This window comes from Cyprinodon tularosa, unplaced genomic scaffold (genome assembly GCF_016077235.1).
Source record: "Cyprinodon tularosa strain WSP-4 unplaced genomic scaffold, ASM1607723v1 ctg22, whole genome shotgun sequence".
NCBI lineage: Eukaryota > Metazoa > Chordata > Actinopteri > Cyprinodontiformes > Cyprinodontidae > Cyprinodon > Cyprinodon tularosa.
Window position 1 is genome coordinate 2,891,573 of NW_024038821.1, and position 18,365 is coordinate 2,909,937.

The 18,365-nt window shown below is 38.2% G+C and overlaps 1 protein-coding gene across 1 annotated transcript; it reads right to left on the reverse strand.

The window, feature by feature from the left end:
- Positions 1-3,309: 3,309 nt before the first annotated feature.
- actr10 (actin related protein 10) lies at positions 3,310-17,468 on the reverse strand. The gene is made up of 13 exons (XM_038286100.1): positions 17,268-17,468; positions 16,164-16,236; positions 15,999-16,081; positions 15,757-15,865; positions 15,439-15,546; positions 13,979-14,046; positions 13,786-13,865; positions 5,892-5,927; positions 5,503-5,582; positions 4,922-4,995; positions 4,709-4,790; positions 4,413-4,614; positions 3,310-4,241 (listed from the first exon to the last, which is right to left on the reverse strand). The coding sequence occupies exons 1-13, from the start codon at positions 17,342-17,344 to the stop codon at positions 4,060-4,062; spliced, it is 1,254 nt and encodes a 417-aa protein (XP_038142028.1). The 5' UTR covers positions 17,345-17,468; the 3' UTR covers positions 3,310-4,059.
- Between the last annotated feature and the right edge of the window lie 897 nt (positions 17,469-18,365).

Here is an 18,365-nt window from a genome sequence, read left to right on the forward strand (position 1 = left end):
GGCCAAACAGATGAAACTCTGTTCACAGAAGCAGAGAGGAACTCAATGGCCAGCAGAGATGTATTCTTTTTTTAAACCTATGAATGTGTTACATCACACAACATATTTCACATTGTTTAAACATCCTGATCCCTGCGAATAAAGTAATATTTTATATTAAAAGTAATGGACATTTCTGTTACATATATACAACCGTTTGAACAATTATTCAGTTGAGAAAGAAACATCCACAATAGGAGTTTAATATATATATATATATATATATATATATATATATATATATATATATATATATATATATATATATATATATATATATATATATATATATATATATATATATATATATATATATATTATATGTTTATATATTATATTATGTTTAAACAAAATTAGGCATGTGCATAAATTTGGGCACCACAATAAAAAAAAATAACTCAATATTTAGTAGATCCCCCTTTTGCAGAAATAACAGCTTCTAAACGCTTCCTATAGCTTCCTATGAGAGTCTGGATTCTGGTTGGAGGTATTTTGGACCATTCCTCTTTACAAAACACCTCTAATTCATTCAGGTTTGATGATTTCCGAGCATGGACAGGTCTCTTTAAGTCACACCACAGATTTTCAATAATATTCAGGTCTGGGAACTGAGATGGCCATTCCAGAACGTTGTACTTGTTCCTCTGCATGAATACCTTAGTAGATTTTGAGCAGGGTTTAGGGTAATTGTCCTGTTGAAAGATCCAGCCCCGGCGCAGCTTCAGCCCTGTCACTGATTCCTGGACATTGGTCTCCAGAATCTGTTGATATTTGGTGGAATCCATGCGTCCCTCAACTTTAACAAGATTCCCAGTCCCTGCACTGGCCACACAGGCCCACAGCAGGATGGAACCACCACCAAATTTTACTGTAGGCAGCAGGTGTTTTTCTAGGAATGCTGTGTTGTTTTTCCTCCATGCATGACGCCCCTTGTTATGTCCAAATAACTCAATTTTAGTTTCATCAGTCCACAGCACCTTATTCCAAAAGGAAGCTGGCTTGTCCAAATGTGCTGTAGCATACCTCAAGCGGCTTTGTTTGTGATGTGGGTGGAGAAAAGGCTTCCTCCGCATCACTCTTGCGTGCAGCATCTCCTTGTGTAAAGTGCGCGCAATAGTTGTATGATGCACAATGACTCCATCTGCAGCAAGATCATGTTGTATGTCTTTGGTACTGGCCTGTGGGTTGACTTTGACTGTTCTAACCATTTTTCCTTTCTGTTTATCCGTGATATTCCTTGGTCTGCCACTTCGAGCCTTAACTTGAACTGTGCCTATGGTCTTCCATTTTCTGACTATGTTCCTAACTGTCGAAACAGACAACTGATGTCTCTTAGACAGCTTTCGGTATCCTTCCCCTAATTCATGATGGTGAACAATCTTTGTTTTCAGGTCATGTGACAGTTGTTTTGAGACTCCCATGTTGCTACTCTTCAGAGAAGATTCACAGAGGAGGGAAACTTACAATTGCCCCCCCTTAAATACTCTCTCATAATTGGGTTCGCCTGTGTATGTAGGTCAAGGGTCACTGAGCTTCCCAAACCAATTTTGATTTGCAATAATTGGTTCTAGAGATTTTTAAATCAGTAAAATGACAACAGTGCCCAAATTTATGTACATGCCTAATTTTGTTAAAACAATTATTGCACACTTCCTGTAAATGGTATAAACTTCGTGTCACCTCTGAAATATCACTGTATTTGTCTCCTATATGATATATTTAACTGATTTTTTTATCCTAAGAACCAACGAGTTATGAAGGAAAATCATGGAAATTAACAAGGTTGCCCAAACTTTTGCAGACCACTGTATATATATATATATATATATATATATATATATATATATTGCTTTAGAATCATTTTAGATGTACAGCTGATTGTGAATTATAATAAAATTAATAACATTAAATATTGTTAGAAACTTTTAAAGCTTGACCATAACAACCAAAACCGAATTAAAACCAATCATTTGTGGGCTGCTATAGCCTTAGCCTGCTGGAGGACTTGGGGGCAACTTTTCATCATTCTGCTTCGTTCAACCTCTGGTCTCTCATTCAGAAGTGTCTGTTAGTTTAACCCATGACTTTATGCTCTATCTGCTTTTTCTCATTATACTAGCTTCATCTAGTTCCTATTTAGCTGTGACATCATCCTGGAGAAAAATATCAGCCGCGCTGCTTCAGTTAACATCTTCGGTTATAGACAATAAGTTGGGTCTGTTTTTCAGTTTTTGGTTCTCCCAGACAGTTATGGGTCCAACATTTACTATGAATAACTGTATTTAGCCTTTCTTTGACATAAAAGGTGGCCCAGAACTTGTCTGGTTAACTTTTTTGTTCAGAGCCAGAGACATTTTCTAACATAAAAAGTATTTATGGATCTGTGCTCCATCACGTTTCTTTTGTATGTTTGCTTCTGTCACCTTTAACCCCAATCAGCCTCAGCAGAAGATGCTCACACTGAGCCTGGTTCTGCTGGAAGTTTTTTGCATGGTGCATGCATGGTCAGTGTGAGGGATTGCTGTAGTCAACAACACAATGCAAACAAATACTGACTGCTCAGTCTATGACCCAATGCAATCACCAGTTTCCCCTTAGAAACATTTCACTAAGCTAACTGGAAGATCTGATTCAACCATCTCAGTAAAGTGCCTTCAAATTACATGTAGTGAATTGGGACTATATAAATAAACTAAACCAAATGTGTGGATCTTGTAGCAATTTGAAGTTGAAGTAGGTTTAAGTTTAAAAGGAGCTTTTTCAAGCTATGCCAAAGGTGTTAGATATTGTTGCCTGCATCACAAAAAAAAAAACCCCAATTTATTCTTAATATTCAGAGTGAAATATAAAATTGCTTTGGTGTAATGGCTTTTTATTGCTCTGGGGGAAAAGGAGCCCTTTTAACCCTTCCATAACCCAAAATAATTTTCATTATATGGCGATGTGTTGTATAATGCCAATTGGACTCAAGTGTTATGCAAAAATGCATTACTTTGCATCTGATGGAATCATATGACGACTGTTATGGAAGATGATAGGTCTGCTGACAGAGCAGAAGCAGGGTTTTTAGGTAATTATTTAGTATATCTAGTCAGGTTTAAGGACTTGGTATAAATCTGTATATTTTAGCTTATTTCCAAACAGCTGTGTATTATTCAGTTTAATGTTTAAAACTAAATCCTTCCAATCAGCACATGAGGTCTAGGTATGTCTTTTGAGATAGATTCTTAGATTAAAAAAGGCAAAAAATAAAACAAACACAGACTATACTGAGGTTTATTTGTAGTTTTTAATGTTTACAGAGTATTTTTCAAAGAAACTACACCTCCAACCAGCCAAATGCTAATGCTGCATATACAAAGCAAACTGTCTGTAGCTTTTTGTGTATCTACCTTTTAATCCATACCGTATTATAATATACTAACAAAATCGAGTCAATTCCTTCAGAGCCCTTAAGGCCTGAGGAGATACTGAAAACCCACATCAAACTGCCAAGTATAAACAATAAATAAGTGCAAAATGTTTGTTATCTTCATGGGTAATGACAGTTACAATCAAGTTTCTTCTCCACTCTAACATATAATGATCAGATGAATGAAGCAACACTGTTAATAAACTGATGACTAGGAGTCATCATCTTTAGCATTTCTCTTAGACTCAGCAGAAGTTATGATTTACTACCAAGACAAATCTTGAATAAGTGTGATAACACACGTACGGACTCATTCAGCATGATGAGACGGCAGACACGTAATGATCTAATTACTCATAGCATACACAAATTTATCATAATTGATGCTCTCCTGTTACTCTTTTTGTTAATTGTAGTGATTTTAATACAGAAATGATTCCTACATATAACACATGCAAAACAGGAAAACATAAATAAGCATTTTTATTTTTTTTATCTGTAAAAAAACTCATCTAGTTGATATTCAAAATGGAACACGTTAGTCTTAATAAGAGTGGAGATGTTGCAGGAAAGTCTACTATGGTGTCTAGTGGAAAAGCTTGACTGTTTTATTTCTCCATAGAGTAAGCTCTCTTCATTAGTGGAGGAGGGTTCTTCCCTGCTTCATAGAAAGACTCAGGAGGAGGGGAGCTCAAGCAGCACCAGTCTGGGATGCGTCCAGTCTGGTTGTAGTAGTCCCGGGACACTGACCTGCTGCCCAGAATGTCCTGAAGGGCCCCGAAGATGGCGCCTGGGAAACAGGAGAGGCGTAAAAGATTAAACAGATGGAACAAAAGATTCTGGAGAGAAGACGTTTACTGCTGAAACAAACTAATGATTGTCCACAAGATAATTTCTCTATATGCACAGGCAAGAGGAATAGCATTTAAACAGGAAATAACAGATCAATCTCATAGAGCACCTCCAAGCCATGCAGTGCAGTTGGGCTTTGCAGGTGGGGAGTGGATACGGAAGTTCTTGCTAGCCAGCACGTTGCTATATTTGGGTTTCTCCACCAGGAGGCGTATCTCAGCTAGCAGGCGATGCAGGAAGCCAGGAAGCATGGCTGTGCCTCCGATCACCACCAGGTTCTCAGAAAGCACTTTCCGCGTGTCAATGGGGCACTGATGAGAAATAAAAAAACATTTCCACAGTTCTGAAAACAAGTTTTTTTAAAGATAAATATAGCAAAAATTCTGCTTGATGAATGACAGTGACCTTCACTAGAGTGTCGAGGATCAGAGATGCCACACTTTTCTCCTCGTTGTCCTGTTCAAACAGCAGCTCCATCACTGAATCCCTGCAAGACCGGACAAATGAACTAAACTGGAACTGGAAAATGTTATCTGCTGAAAAACTCTGGAAGGAAATGTGTTGTTTTGCAAGCAAACACTGAAACCAAAAAAATAATAATAATAATCCCAGGGCTACCTGATGGATCCTTTGACGTGCAAAATTTTTTCTCCATCCAGAGGATAATCAACATCTGGAGGAGGGGCTGGACGCTGCAAAGACACATCAAAGAGATTTCAGCGCATCCTTAAAGCCTGTTCTAACTAACGCTGGTCATTTTGTCTCTTCACCATCGAGTTCCTTTGATCTTTGGTCGTCTTGTACCCGACCTTTCTGTAGCACCAAAAGAGGCTATAACATATTTAGTGCAGACACCCTCTTCATCCTTTAGAGCCATTTTTAATAAGAATTTGTTATCTACAATGAAGAATTGTGGATAAATGTTTTCCAGTTTAATATTCCCCAGATAATAAAGGTTGCTTTAGTTTGATCAGGGGGTCATAGTCTGTCTCATATCATACCAGTGTGTGGCCAATGGAGTGAATCAATCAGAATTAACGGTTGCAGGATGTAATACAAATAAAAATACATATGTGAGATCAGAGTATCTACCTCTGTAATCCATCAAATAAACTACAGGTTCAGTTCAAAAGAGTTTAAGATAAACACAATGGAATCCAGGAGGAATCCTGGAAACCACCAGCTTAGCAGCTCCTCACCTCTGCTGTACCATCCAAGTTAAATTTGGCCTCCTGGACCTTAAGGCCTCTCTGCAAGTCACTGACGAAACAAGTTCTGACTGAAAGAGAAAAAAAAAAAACACATATATCTATGCAATAATTCACTGAACATCAACAATCTAGACATCTAGACCAAGATATTTGCATAAAAGTTACACCATCTATTGAACCCATGAGTGGGTAGAAAATGTTAACATTAGCTCATTTGATCTGTTTAAACCACTCAAATTAACAGCAATGGCTCATTTCAGGTTAGATCTTTAAGCTTATGGGACTCTTTAATTCTAATTGCTGAGACTAAAACAGTTCAGTTACAATCAATCCCTTAAATGTATTGATTAAATGTAAAAAATGCCCTTTTAACTCACCCTTTATGTCTTCCACTGTTTCCTCTGGGATAGTGCCTGGGGAAAAGATTGCCTCACTTTTTATTGCGTCAATAATAAGAGCTTATATGCTGAAATCATTTAGATCCTGATCTTCTCAAGCTTTGCACGTCTTAAAACAGGTGCAAACTGGTTTATACGTGCACAGCAGATCTTAAAAGACGGGCAAAGTGATTTACGTTTCCAATTCAACGGATGGCGTGGGCTAACCTTTTTCGTCAATGTGCACATCATATTATAAATTATGTGTTAATGATGGATGTGCTGGATACCATGTGCCAAGTCACTTTTCAAATCTAAAACTCAACTGCAGCAGCAGTGATTGTGTCTATTTCCGACGTCTTAAAGCTAAACTCAGAAAGAGATTATATGCCCATGTTGCAACATTTAAATCATCATAAATAACAATAGTAGAATAATAATAAAATAAACATCTATGCAGGCAGGAACAAATTAATACAGCAGGACAGCAGACAATATTTAGATAATTAAAACAAAACAAAAAGTGATTTAAATGAATACTCTGTTTGTTCGTTCTCTATACACAATATTTAATGGCTTTTAGACAACCTTCATCAAAAAGCCTGTAAAGAAGCGCGTGGTAGGTTGAAAGTGTAAATCTTTTACCTGTAGCAAGAGTTTTTTTTGTTTTGCTTTTTTGTCAGAATGTTCTGGGCTCCCTCCCACAAAGGACGCCAATGTTTAATTTCATTGTTATGGGCTTAACCTTTATTGCAATTAATCAGCTCAAGCAGCAGTTCAGAGGAGATGCTGAAGGTAAATTCAGCTATTTAAAGCGTCCAAATCTGACAGCAGCTCCTGTTGCCATATTGTATTCATTGTATCTAACTTAATTGTTTTCATCATCTTAGTTTTTACTTTTGTTCGTAGCACTATAATACAGGCTACCTATGTAAGGATAATTAAAAATTTAATAATGCAGAATAATATTATTATTATTTTTTTTTTTTAGGGCACTGATGGCTTGTTTTTTCGACAGTAGGCTGACAGGAAAGGGGGCATGAGAGAGGGGAAGAGACATGCGGCAAAAGACCATAGGTTGGATTCGAAACTGGGTTGGCCGCATCGAGGACTAAAGGGCTGGTTATACCCCCGCAGCAGTGTGTCGCAGCGAGCTTGTCGCAGGTATGACGCAGACATATTTGATTTATGCTCAATATTGAAGCGTGGTCTGTGCCATGTTATTTCACACCACAACACAAAAGGGGAAAATGACGAACTAGCTTTAGGTCTAGATACGGCAGAGGCGGTGAGGAAATAGGGCCAAGTTTGTCCGACAATGGACGGACATGAGGGCGAAAAAGAGAGTGGATCCGGGTGGAAAAAAGTGTCCCAGCGTTCTCACGCACCTCACTCTTCTAGCTGGTCCAACATCACGAGTCGTTTTCCGCAATTGTGGTCATACAAACAAAACAAGCCGGTAAGGTCCCAAGCAGGAAATAGAGTATAGAGTAGAGCTGATGTAAATTTGACCAATCAGAGGCTTCCTGTCTGCGGAGGGGGCGGGGACGTCTCTGTGTTCGCTGCGACACCTACGCAGACGGCCTAGTTCCGAAGTATAAATCAGCCTTGAGGCCTCCGTACGTGGGTCGTGTGCACTAACCACTGCGCCACCTGCACCCCGAATATTATTAATATTTCTGAAATAAGTATCATTATAACCTCACCTCGATGGCTTAGAACCTCATCATTCTTTTAGGGCGGCTCTCAAACTGCCAGTAGAACCAACTGTTAATTTCAATGGGCAGAAGCAAAACACTTTATTGCCAGTGTTTAGGTCGTCAACTAACAATTATTTTGCTCATTGATTAATCTGCTGATTTTTTTTATTGATTGATTATTATCGGATAGCAAAAGGTTCCTTAAAGATAATTTTCTTTACAGAATTAAACAAGGTGAAACTTGTTTGGATTAACTGAGTGTGCTGTTCAGAGGATCTCCATCTGAAGTTAAGTTATTTTCTCTGTGATATCTCTGTATCTAAGTAACTCTAACTGACTACTTTAAAACATAGCACCTTCTGCTGCACTTTTCTACTGAGCACTTGTCAGTTTCACACGGTTTTATTTCTGATAGCAAGGAGTAGCTAGCCTAGGCTAGCGCTAGCTTAGCATTGCTATGGCTTCTCTCTCTCCCTCCCTTGACTCTTTTCCAACTCTTCCTTCTTCCTCTCCTCTCTCCTGCTCTCTGTGTCAGATGTTCAGTTATTCCTCTGCCTCCTTTAGTGATAATGGGATGTGTAATAAGTGTAGTATTTTTGTAGCTTTGGAGGCGAGGGTGTCAGAGTTAGAATCCAGGCTTCAGGCTGTTGAACATCCAGGAATTAAAGTAGGCCCCCCACGTAGCTGTCCTCCAAAAGTGCCTGAGCAGCCAGGCGATTGGGTAACTGTACGCAGAAAGCGTAGTCGTGGATCTCTGCCCACTGGTCACCACCAACCCGTTCACGTTTCTAACCGGTTTTCCCCACTCAGTGACACACCCACTGAGAAGCCCACTCTGGTGATTGGCAGCTCCATAGTCAGAAACGTGGCATTAGAGACACCAGGGACCATAGTCAAATGTTTGCCGGGGGCCAGAACGGGCGACATCAAATCCTACCTGAAACTACTGGCTAAGGATAAGGTTAAATACAGTAAGATTGTTATTCACGCTGGTGGTAATGACACCCGGTTACGCCGATCGGAGGTCACTAAAATTAGTGTTGCTTCGGTGTGTAAGTTTGCCAAAAAAATGTCGGACTCCGTAATTTTCTCTGGTCCCCTCCCTGATCTGACCAGTGATGACATGTTTAGCCGCATGTCGTCATTCAACCGCTGGTTGTCTAGGTGGTGTCCTGAAAACAACGTGGGCTACATTAATAATTGGCAATCCTTTTGGGGAAAGCCTGGTCTGATTCGGAGAGACGGCATCCATCCCACTTTGGATGGTGCAGCTCTTCTTTCTAGGAATCTGGCCACATTTATTAGTCCTCCAAAACCCTGACCACCCAGGGTGCAGACCAGGAAGCAGAGTTGTAGTTTAACACACATCTCTGCAGCTTCTCTACTGTTACCCACTCTTTACTCCATCCAGACAGTGTCTTGCCCACGACCAAAATCTAATAAATTAGCAAAGATTCCCAAAGGAGTAAATCATGATAATCTAATTAAAATCAAAATAACTCCAATTGGGGAAAAAGTTAAAACAATTAAATGCGGTCTGTTTAACATAAGATCGCTTTCCTCTAAAAGTCTACTAGTTAATGACTTCATTTGTGATAATCACATTGACTTGTTTTGCCTTACAGAAACCTGGCTGCAGCAAGAGGATTATGTGAGCATAAATGAGGCAACTCCTTCAAGCTATTTAAATTTTCACATCCCCAGAAGTTCTGGGCGAGGAGGAGGAGTAGCAACAATCTTCCAGTCTGACTTACTGATTACTCCCAAAACAATTAATACCTACAACTCTTTTGAACATTTAACCCTTAATTTCCCTGATCCAAATTTCAAGGCAAGAAAACCTCTTCTTTTTGTAACTTTGTATCGTCCACCAGGTCCTTACTCTGAATTTTTAGATGAGTTTTCAGAGTTCCTTTCTGATTTGGTATTAAATACTGACAGGGTCATCATAGTGGGAGATTTTAACATCCATGCTGACATTGAAGGCGATAGCTTAAGAGCAGCCTTTAATGCTATCTTAGACACTATTGGCTTTGTTCAAAATGTGAATAGTCCCACGCATTCTCATCTTCATACTTTGGATCTTGTGCTGACATACGGCATAGAATGTGAATAAATAACAGTATTTCCTCACAACCCTGTCCTCTCTGACCACTTTCTAATAACCTTCAGGATTACTTTAACAGAGTTCTCCTCCCCCAAAAGAAGGTTCAATTTTAGTAGATCTTTATCAGGTAGTGCAGTTATAAATTTTAAAGAATCTGCTTCACTTTCTCTCTCCTCTGTGTCACTGAGCAGTGCTGCAGAGTGCAAAAGCTTAGCTTATTCCCCTTCACAGGTTGATGATTTTGTTGATGGGGTTGCTAGTTCTCTGCGTACTGCCTTAGACAACGCAGCTCCTTTGAAAATGAAAACCGTTAAAAATAGAAAGCTTGCTCCTTGGTTTAATGCAGAGCTGCGTACTTTGAAGCAAAATGCTAGGAAACTGGAGAGAAAATATCGCTCCACAGGCCTGCGAGAGTCCTTCCTAGTCTGGGACAATGGTTTACTGCTGTATAAGAGGACCCTTTGTAAAGCAAGAGCAGCATACTTCTCCTCATTAATAGAGGAGAATAAGAATAATCCTAGATTTCTTTTTAATACAGTTGCCAAACTCACCCAGAGCCATAGCTCTGTTGAACCGTCCATTCCACCTGCTCTTAGCAGCAATGATTTTATGGGATTCTTTATAAATAAGATTGATCTTATTAAAAATAAGATCATAAGAACTCCTCTATCCGTGATTGTACCTGAGGTAGTCATGGAATCTGAACCGGGTTTAGACTGCTTTGATCCAGTTGAACTCTCTGAATTAGCAAAATTATTGTCTTCATCTAAGCCTTCAACTTGTATGTTAGATCCAGTTCCAACCAGGTTATTTAAGGAGGTATTCCCTTTGATCTCCTCCTCCATTTTAGATGTGATTAATCTATCTCTGTTACAGGGATATGTACCTAAAGCTTTTAAGGTTGCTGTAATTAAACCTCTGCTTAAGAAACCGTCTCTTGACCCAGATGACTTGGTCAATTATAGACCTATATCCAATCTTCCTTTCTTATCCAAAATTCTTGAGAAAGTAGTTGCCAAACAAGTTTGCGATCACTTCCACCATAATGAACTTTTTGAAGAGTTTCAGTCTGGCTTTAGAGCTCATCATAGCACTGAAACAGCTCTGGTGAAAGTCACTAATGATATTCTCATGGCCTCAGATAATGGACTTGTATCTGTGCTCGTCCTGTTGGATCTTAGTGCTGCATTTGATACAGTTGACCATAATATTCTTTTAGAAAGACTTGAATATTTTGTTGGAATTAAAGGAACAGCACTAGACTGGTTTAAATCTTATCTATCTGATCGAATTCAGTTTGTTCATGTTAATGATAGATCTTCAACACGCTCAAAGGTTACCTGTGGAGTACCACAGGGATCAGTGCTAGGACCAATTCTCTTTACTTTATACATGCTCCCAATTGGTAGAATTATTAGACAGCATGGGATTAATTTCCACTGTTATGCTGATGATACCCAGCTATATCTGTCTATAAATCCAGATGAAGCTAACCCATTACATAGATTACAGGCATGTCTTGAAGACATAAAAACCTGGATGACTCTTAACTTTCTGCTTCTGAATGCAGACAAAACAGAGGTTATAGTCTTTGGACCAGAGTCTCTGAAAAAGAAACTGATTAGCCAGTCACTTCATTTGGATGGGAATAAACTGATTTCAGATAATAAAGTAAAAAATCTTGGTGTTATTTTTGATCAGGACCTGTCATTTAAATCCCATATTAAAGAGGTTTCTAGAATTTCCTTCTTTCATCTGAGGAACATTGCAAAAATTAGAAATATCCTGTCCAGGGGTGATGCTGAGAAACTAGTCCATGCATTTGTTACTTCAAGGCTGGACTATTGTAATTCTTTACTATCAGGAAGTCCACAAACTGTAGTTAAAAGCCTTCAGCTGATCCAAAATGCTGCAGCCAGAGTTCTAATGAAAATTAAAAAGAGAGATCATATCTCGCCTATCCTGGCTTCTCTTCATTGGCTTCCTGTTAAATCAAGAATAGAATTTAAAATCCTCCTTCTCACATATAAAGCCTTAAATGGCCAAGCTCCATCTTATATCAGAGATCTGATTGTTCCTTATGTTCCTAACAGAGCACTTCGCTCTCAATCTGCAGGTTTACTAGTGGTTCCTAGAATTTCTAAAAGTAGAATGGGAGGCAGATCTTTTAGTTATCAGGCTCCTCTCCTGTGGAACCAACTACCAGTTTTAGTCCGTGAGGCAAACACCCTGTCTACTTTTAAGGCTAGGCTTAAAACTTTCCTTTTGATAAAGCTTATAGTTAAAGTGGCTCAGGTTATCCTGAGCTATCTCTATAGTTATGCTGCTATAGGCTTAGACTGCTGGAGGACATAGGGACCCCCATTTCATCATTCTGCTTCATTCTCTCTCTGTTCTCCTATTCTGCAGAATCTGTTAGTTCAATCTCTAACCTTCTGCTCTCTCTGCTTTTCCTCAGAGTAGCTTTGCCTCGTCTGTTCCTGTTTGGCTGTGACGTCATCCTGGAAAGAAACATCAGCTGTGCTGCTTCTATCAACACCCTTGTTTATAGATGTTGGAGATCGGCCTGTTTTCCAGTGTGGTCCTGTTTCTCTGACCGTGACTGAGTGGATGTGCTCTCTTCGTCCTCTGACATGGGAGCTGCCTTGGAGCTCGTCTGCCTGGCTATGTGTTTCCTGGACGGGGCCGCCTTTTACAGCTGCTTTTTGTATCTCTGCTTCTGTCTCCTTGAACCCCAGTCGGCCTCGACAGATGGCCGCTCACACTGAGCCTGGTTCTGCTGGAGGTTTCTTCCTGTTAAAAGGGAGTTTTTCCTCTCCACTGTCGCTACAAGCATGCTTAGTGTGGGGGATTGTATTTGAGTCAATGAGTCAATGCAATCAACTGGTTTTCCTTAGATAGAAAACTTTGTATCAATTTGACTGTATGATCTGGTTGAACTGTAAAGTGCCTTGAGATGACATGTGTTGTGAATTTGGCGCTATATAAATAAACTGAATTGAATTGAATTGAAACTAAAACGTTTTCACTTGAGGACTCCTGGGTAGAACATATTGACACACAAAAAAGTTAAAATATTTTCGTAATGAGGTTTTTCTTATATCTCATCCATAATAGTTAGGTTATCCTGAGCTATTTTCTCTATTTGTGCTGCTCAATGTTTGGGCTGCTAGATCACATAGGGACCACTCTTCCTTATTCTATGTCTTTTCTTCCATTCTGCAGTATTTTTTTTACATTCCACTCATAACTTTATGTTCTCTTTGCTTTTCCTCATCATAGTAGCTTCATCTGGTCTGTTCCTGTTCTGGCTATATCCTGGATTGAAATAATCTGTGCTGCTGTCATAGATGATGGAGCTTGTCCTGTTTCGTTTACAATGACTTAAAGAATTGGTTTGAAGCTCGTCTGCCTGGCTGTGTAATTCGGGGACAGGGCCACCTACGGATCTAATTAACAGTTACCTTTTGCATCTCTGCTTTTTTCTCTATGTCTGCTTCTGCTCTAAGGAGGTTGCTCTGCCAGCTAAATGCATGTTTTAGAGTCTCTACAGTGAAGTTAATGATTGATTGATTACTAAATTAGTCCATGATTATTTAAGTAATTGATTATTCTGATTAATTGTTTCAGCCCTAAACATGTAATTTAGCCGCATTTTTTGGAATCTTTGAAGATCAAGCCCTTAGTGGAAACACAGACATGCTGCTGCAAAGATTTATTATTTCCTTCGACTCAAAGTCGAAGGAATTAATGAACTGGTTCTCAATCTGGGCTTCAGTAGCTGTGACTACCTAAACTACTAAATTACTGATGGACTTTACATTATGTACCAGAACGCTTATATAACTTTGCTGAGGATAACTTAAAAGCAAACACATGTCATATATATTTATAATTCAAAATAAAGAAGAGGATTTACAGAACCTTGACAGGAAACAAGCTCTTCATATGAATAATAAATATCATATTATAGGTAACAGATATTTTACTGCTTTGTGCTCTGATTCAGTATAAACACCATGGAAGCTTTAAATCAGGCACCTATTTCAATGGTGAAATGTAAGCTGGAGTGTTTGCCTTTCATTACCAATGGCAGCTGGAACACTCTGCCCAGTGGTGGTGTCCGTGTCTACAGTGCACTGCTCCACAAGAAACCCATCCAACTCTCTGTAAAAAGAAAGCAAACAAATTATATATATATATATATATACTAATTTAAATTAGACGTTTTCTCTACATCAAAGGGAGTGCAAAATAAAATATTAATGGGTTCTATTTACTTATGAATGGCTTTCCCTCCAAGCGGCAAAGCCTCCCAGGCAGGCAGGATGGGAGTACACTCATAAATCTAATGCAGCAAAGTTAAGGGAGCTATGAAATAAATACCCCAAATGAATCTTGATTAAGTCTTTACAAATAGCAACAATGAAATAACAGAAATACAAAAGAAAAGGAGAAGAAAGAACAAAAATTAACTTTAACCACCATGTTTCGGATACAATTCCTTTTTTTAATGTTACATTTAAATTGGTTATTTAATAAATGTTGTTATATTTGTTTAATACTGTGAAAATTCATAACAGACTGGCTGTTGTGAAGTTTCTACTCAACAGGTGAAGTTTGACATGCTATTTGGAGAAATCCATTTCACATCACTGCTGGTAAAACTTTTCTACCTCTACATTGTAACTTTCCAGGGAAGATAAGTTTAGTCATTTTGTAATTTGAATCGCTAGCTATTATACGGTGGCCACAGATCCTTATTCACCCCGCAAACATGTCAAAATTTCCACTGCAGCACAAATACATACCATCATGTCATGTTTTTTATTTTTTTAAGTACCAGTAGTCCTATTTGCTGGGAAAGTTTTTATATATTAACATGGGTGACATTAGATCCATCCGAGGACCGTCTTATTGCTTCCCCACACCTCTTTAATGTAACAGGGTAATCACTGCTTCCTGCTGTCCTTTAAAGTTTGATTTATTTCTTTTCGTTATTTTAGTTAGTCTGTTCAGGTTGAATTGTTTCTTTTGAGTACTAGTGAGGGCGGACTAACAACTTTCCATTTATTTTTGTTAGTTTCTTGTCACTTCCTGTATGTTAATATTTCTATTAAATTTAAGATAGTTGCATTTTCTTTATATACAGTAAAGATTGGAAAAATTAACTCTGCTTTAGTTTTCTTTCCCTTTTGGACACAGCAACCCTAAGTCTGTGTCAAGAAGGATTACATTTGCATTAACCCATAGAAAACCACCTCTCGGACCTGTAACATAAAGGAGAAATGAGCTTGTGCATGTTCTCGCAATGTTTATTAGGCGTTTCCTCCCAGGAGTGAGTAAAGGGTTGTGCATGCACATTTTTTTTAAAGTGGAAAGAGCGGGTGTCTCCACTTAAAATAAAATTTTAAAAAGAAATCCTCCGCTATAGCTTTAATTTAAAAGTTAAGGTAAAACGTTTTTCCAAATAAAGCGTCTTAGTGGACTAAATCTCCCGTGACTCATTGTCAAGGTAACCAGCTCTGGCTACAGAACCTGCACCTCTGCTGGCCATACCTTAACATATAATTCAATAACACAAAGGATAATTTCAGAGGAAGCCACATGTTATTGGTGCCCCATCACATTTATTAACCCAGAACGGCGTTATAAATACTGCTAATAACCTCTTACGAGAATCTCACATCAACAATCCTGGATGTTCTATTATTGTATAAAACATTTACACAAAGGATACAGGAAGCACGAGTGTCTCTGTGTATCCACAGTCCATCACTAGTGCAGAGTTGATGCCTAAAGTCATGACGGCCATGAGGTGACTGGGAGCGAACAGCACAGAGGGCACCTAGAACATACAACACATAACAACATTAATCCAAATGTTTATTTATTTATTTATTTACTTACTTTACAACTGAACTTGTACAATTTTATGAAGCGATGGACTAAATAAGGCTGACGATAACTATTCTAATATTGCCAAAAAGAGTACTTGCATAGTAACTTTTACATCAAAAATCCCCACTGATTAACATTTTTTACTTTATTGTTGTACCTCAAACTGTTTGAAGAAAACCTTGGTGAGGGTCTCCCTGAAGTGGGACGGGCAGAGGATGGACTCGATGATCACCACTCTTCTGTCGCGAGGATTCACCAACAGGTGCCTGAATAGGGTTCAAATATTATTTCATGACGCTGCATTACTCATTTATAAAGGAATAATCTGGATGGTTTAGTTTAACAAAACTATGCAACAGTTTTGAAACAGTTATTTTTATTGCAGGAATAAAACTTCACCTGAAGTATAAAATGTGGATAAACTCTTTGAGGATAGCATAAAGCTCTTCTGTGTTGATGTTGTACTGCACCACTTTGGTGGCCTGAATGGCAAAGCAAACAGCATTAAACCACTTTTATAACTATTCCATACACTGCATACTTACAGCTAATAATTAAAGTTACCTGTTGCTGTCCCGGTTTCCGGATCTCGCTTGGAATTATGAACCTGGGCCCCGTTTCCCCTGCAAAGCCGCATCTGCAACCAACAGTTGGTTCAGTAGAGCTGGCATTCATAGCAGATGTCATAAACCTTAAACAAAGCCTTTTGTAGTCTCATATAGGTGCAGATTGCACATTTTTAGTGTACAGACCATGACAAATTTTACATTTTGAAAAATATTTTCTTGCAGGACCTTAATATACTGTATTTATCTTAAGTAATGCTGTACATGTTTTCCACAGCATTTAAAGAAATGGCCCAAACAGCAAAATAAAAAAGTTTGATAGCTGATGAAATGGATTTCAAGTTTACCAAGAAAGGAAAAATACTTAAGAGTAAAAACATCATTATAAAGAGTTACGCTTTTAATAAATTAACAGAGCCCTCTGTGTTCAGTTTTGTGGGACAGTGGATATCATTATATGAAAGGGGAGAACAGCCCTCTAGATGTTCATGTGACTTTCTTCAAGTTAGTTTCTCTGTCCTTTTGTTGTAAGTTAGGTTCAGTTTAACTAACATCGCACTAAAAAGAGCATTAGACAGGGCTTAATATTAAATTTCCCAATTAAAATAAACAGAGCAGGTTATTTAGGTTAAGATATGGTTAAATAAAAGTGTCCTACTCATGTGCTCCTTACTTGGCATCCTTATTTTACCAAGTTTATGTCTCTGAAACGACGTTGCTGTTTACATTTATCCCGAAGCGTAACCGATTGCAACTGGCTAGTTTTATTAAGTAAACCCAAACTTAAATATTGACACATTTGCCACCATATGTAGAATAAAATACAGCAAATGGAACTGATTTGTTGGTAATCTAGCACCTTGCCTAGCCAAAACTGACAGCTAAAGCTAACTTAACATGTTCTAATAGGCTAAGAATGTATGCAACTTACAAAAAAATGTATTTAATACATTTTGATTTCGATGTTGAGCACAGGTGATCGCATTTAACCGAAGTAATAGATTGTAATTACACAGTATAAGCTCAAATAAGGTGATAAATGCAAAATGTTAGCATGCTAACCTGGTAGCGGTAGCATTATGTGCTAATAACATCTACTCACTTTGTGTATGCCGCTCCTAAATCAAGCACAATAGCAGTCTTCTCTCCTCCGCTTCCCAAACTATCAAATATGGGCATTTTACTACACTATCTCCGAAAATGGCGATAGCTTTTAACGCAGACAGTTACGGTTTAGTATGGTATACTAAACAAACTACAGGCTGACTTCCTCTGGGCTTGGATTGTCTCTTCAGGGGCAAGAAGAATTGTCGGGGGAAAAAATCTCTAAATGGGGAGACAGAAAGAGGAACGCGGAAACAGGTGAAAGTTTGCACCAATTTTTATCCATTACTTTATAATAATCACATTTTAATGCAACCTGTTTCTATTCGACAAGCTCAATCTAAATAAACCCGTTCGATACAGATTAAAACTCTGCATCCTAAACTTCTAATTTCCTTAAAGCACTGAAACGCATCTGTTGTCCTGGCAACGTTTCTCTTCTACACAAGTTTCATTTGTCATTATTATTCCTTCATCCTGAATATAATTATTTTCACGAATGGTAATTTAAATATGTAGCTATCGCAAGAAAACAGTTACTACTAAAATCAGCTTCGTAAGTTAAAAAAAGAAAAAGAAAAAAAAAATCGATTTATTTTGCTACGTCATCTCTTAGTGTCCTGATTAGAGCTAACCTCATTCATTAACTCAGAGACAGAAACAAGCACAACGGCTTAACTATTAAATTACGGAAGAGGATTAGGGCCACAAAAAACACACAAAAAAGTTTACAGATTTTTACAGATTATTTTTTAATATTATTCAGAATTCTGAAATGATTCAAAATTCAGACTATGACTATGATTTTTCTTAAAATTCTAACTTTAATCTCAGAATTCGGACTTTATTCTCAGAATTCTGACATTTTTCTCAGAATCTGCAGCAGATCACCTGTAATCAGAGGTGTAGCCAGAAAATTTTTATAAGGGTGGCCAGGCAATAAACAATGTAGACTGAGGGGTGGCTGAAAGTGGACAGACACCAGAACCTGAGGGTCAATCTATGCTGTTCCAACAGGAAAATTAACGAACGCAACATCCATATTTTCAAAATAAAGACTAACTATTCTTTCCTACAGCCTTTGCTAACAAATAGA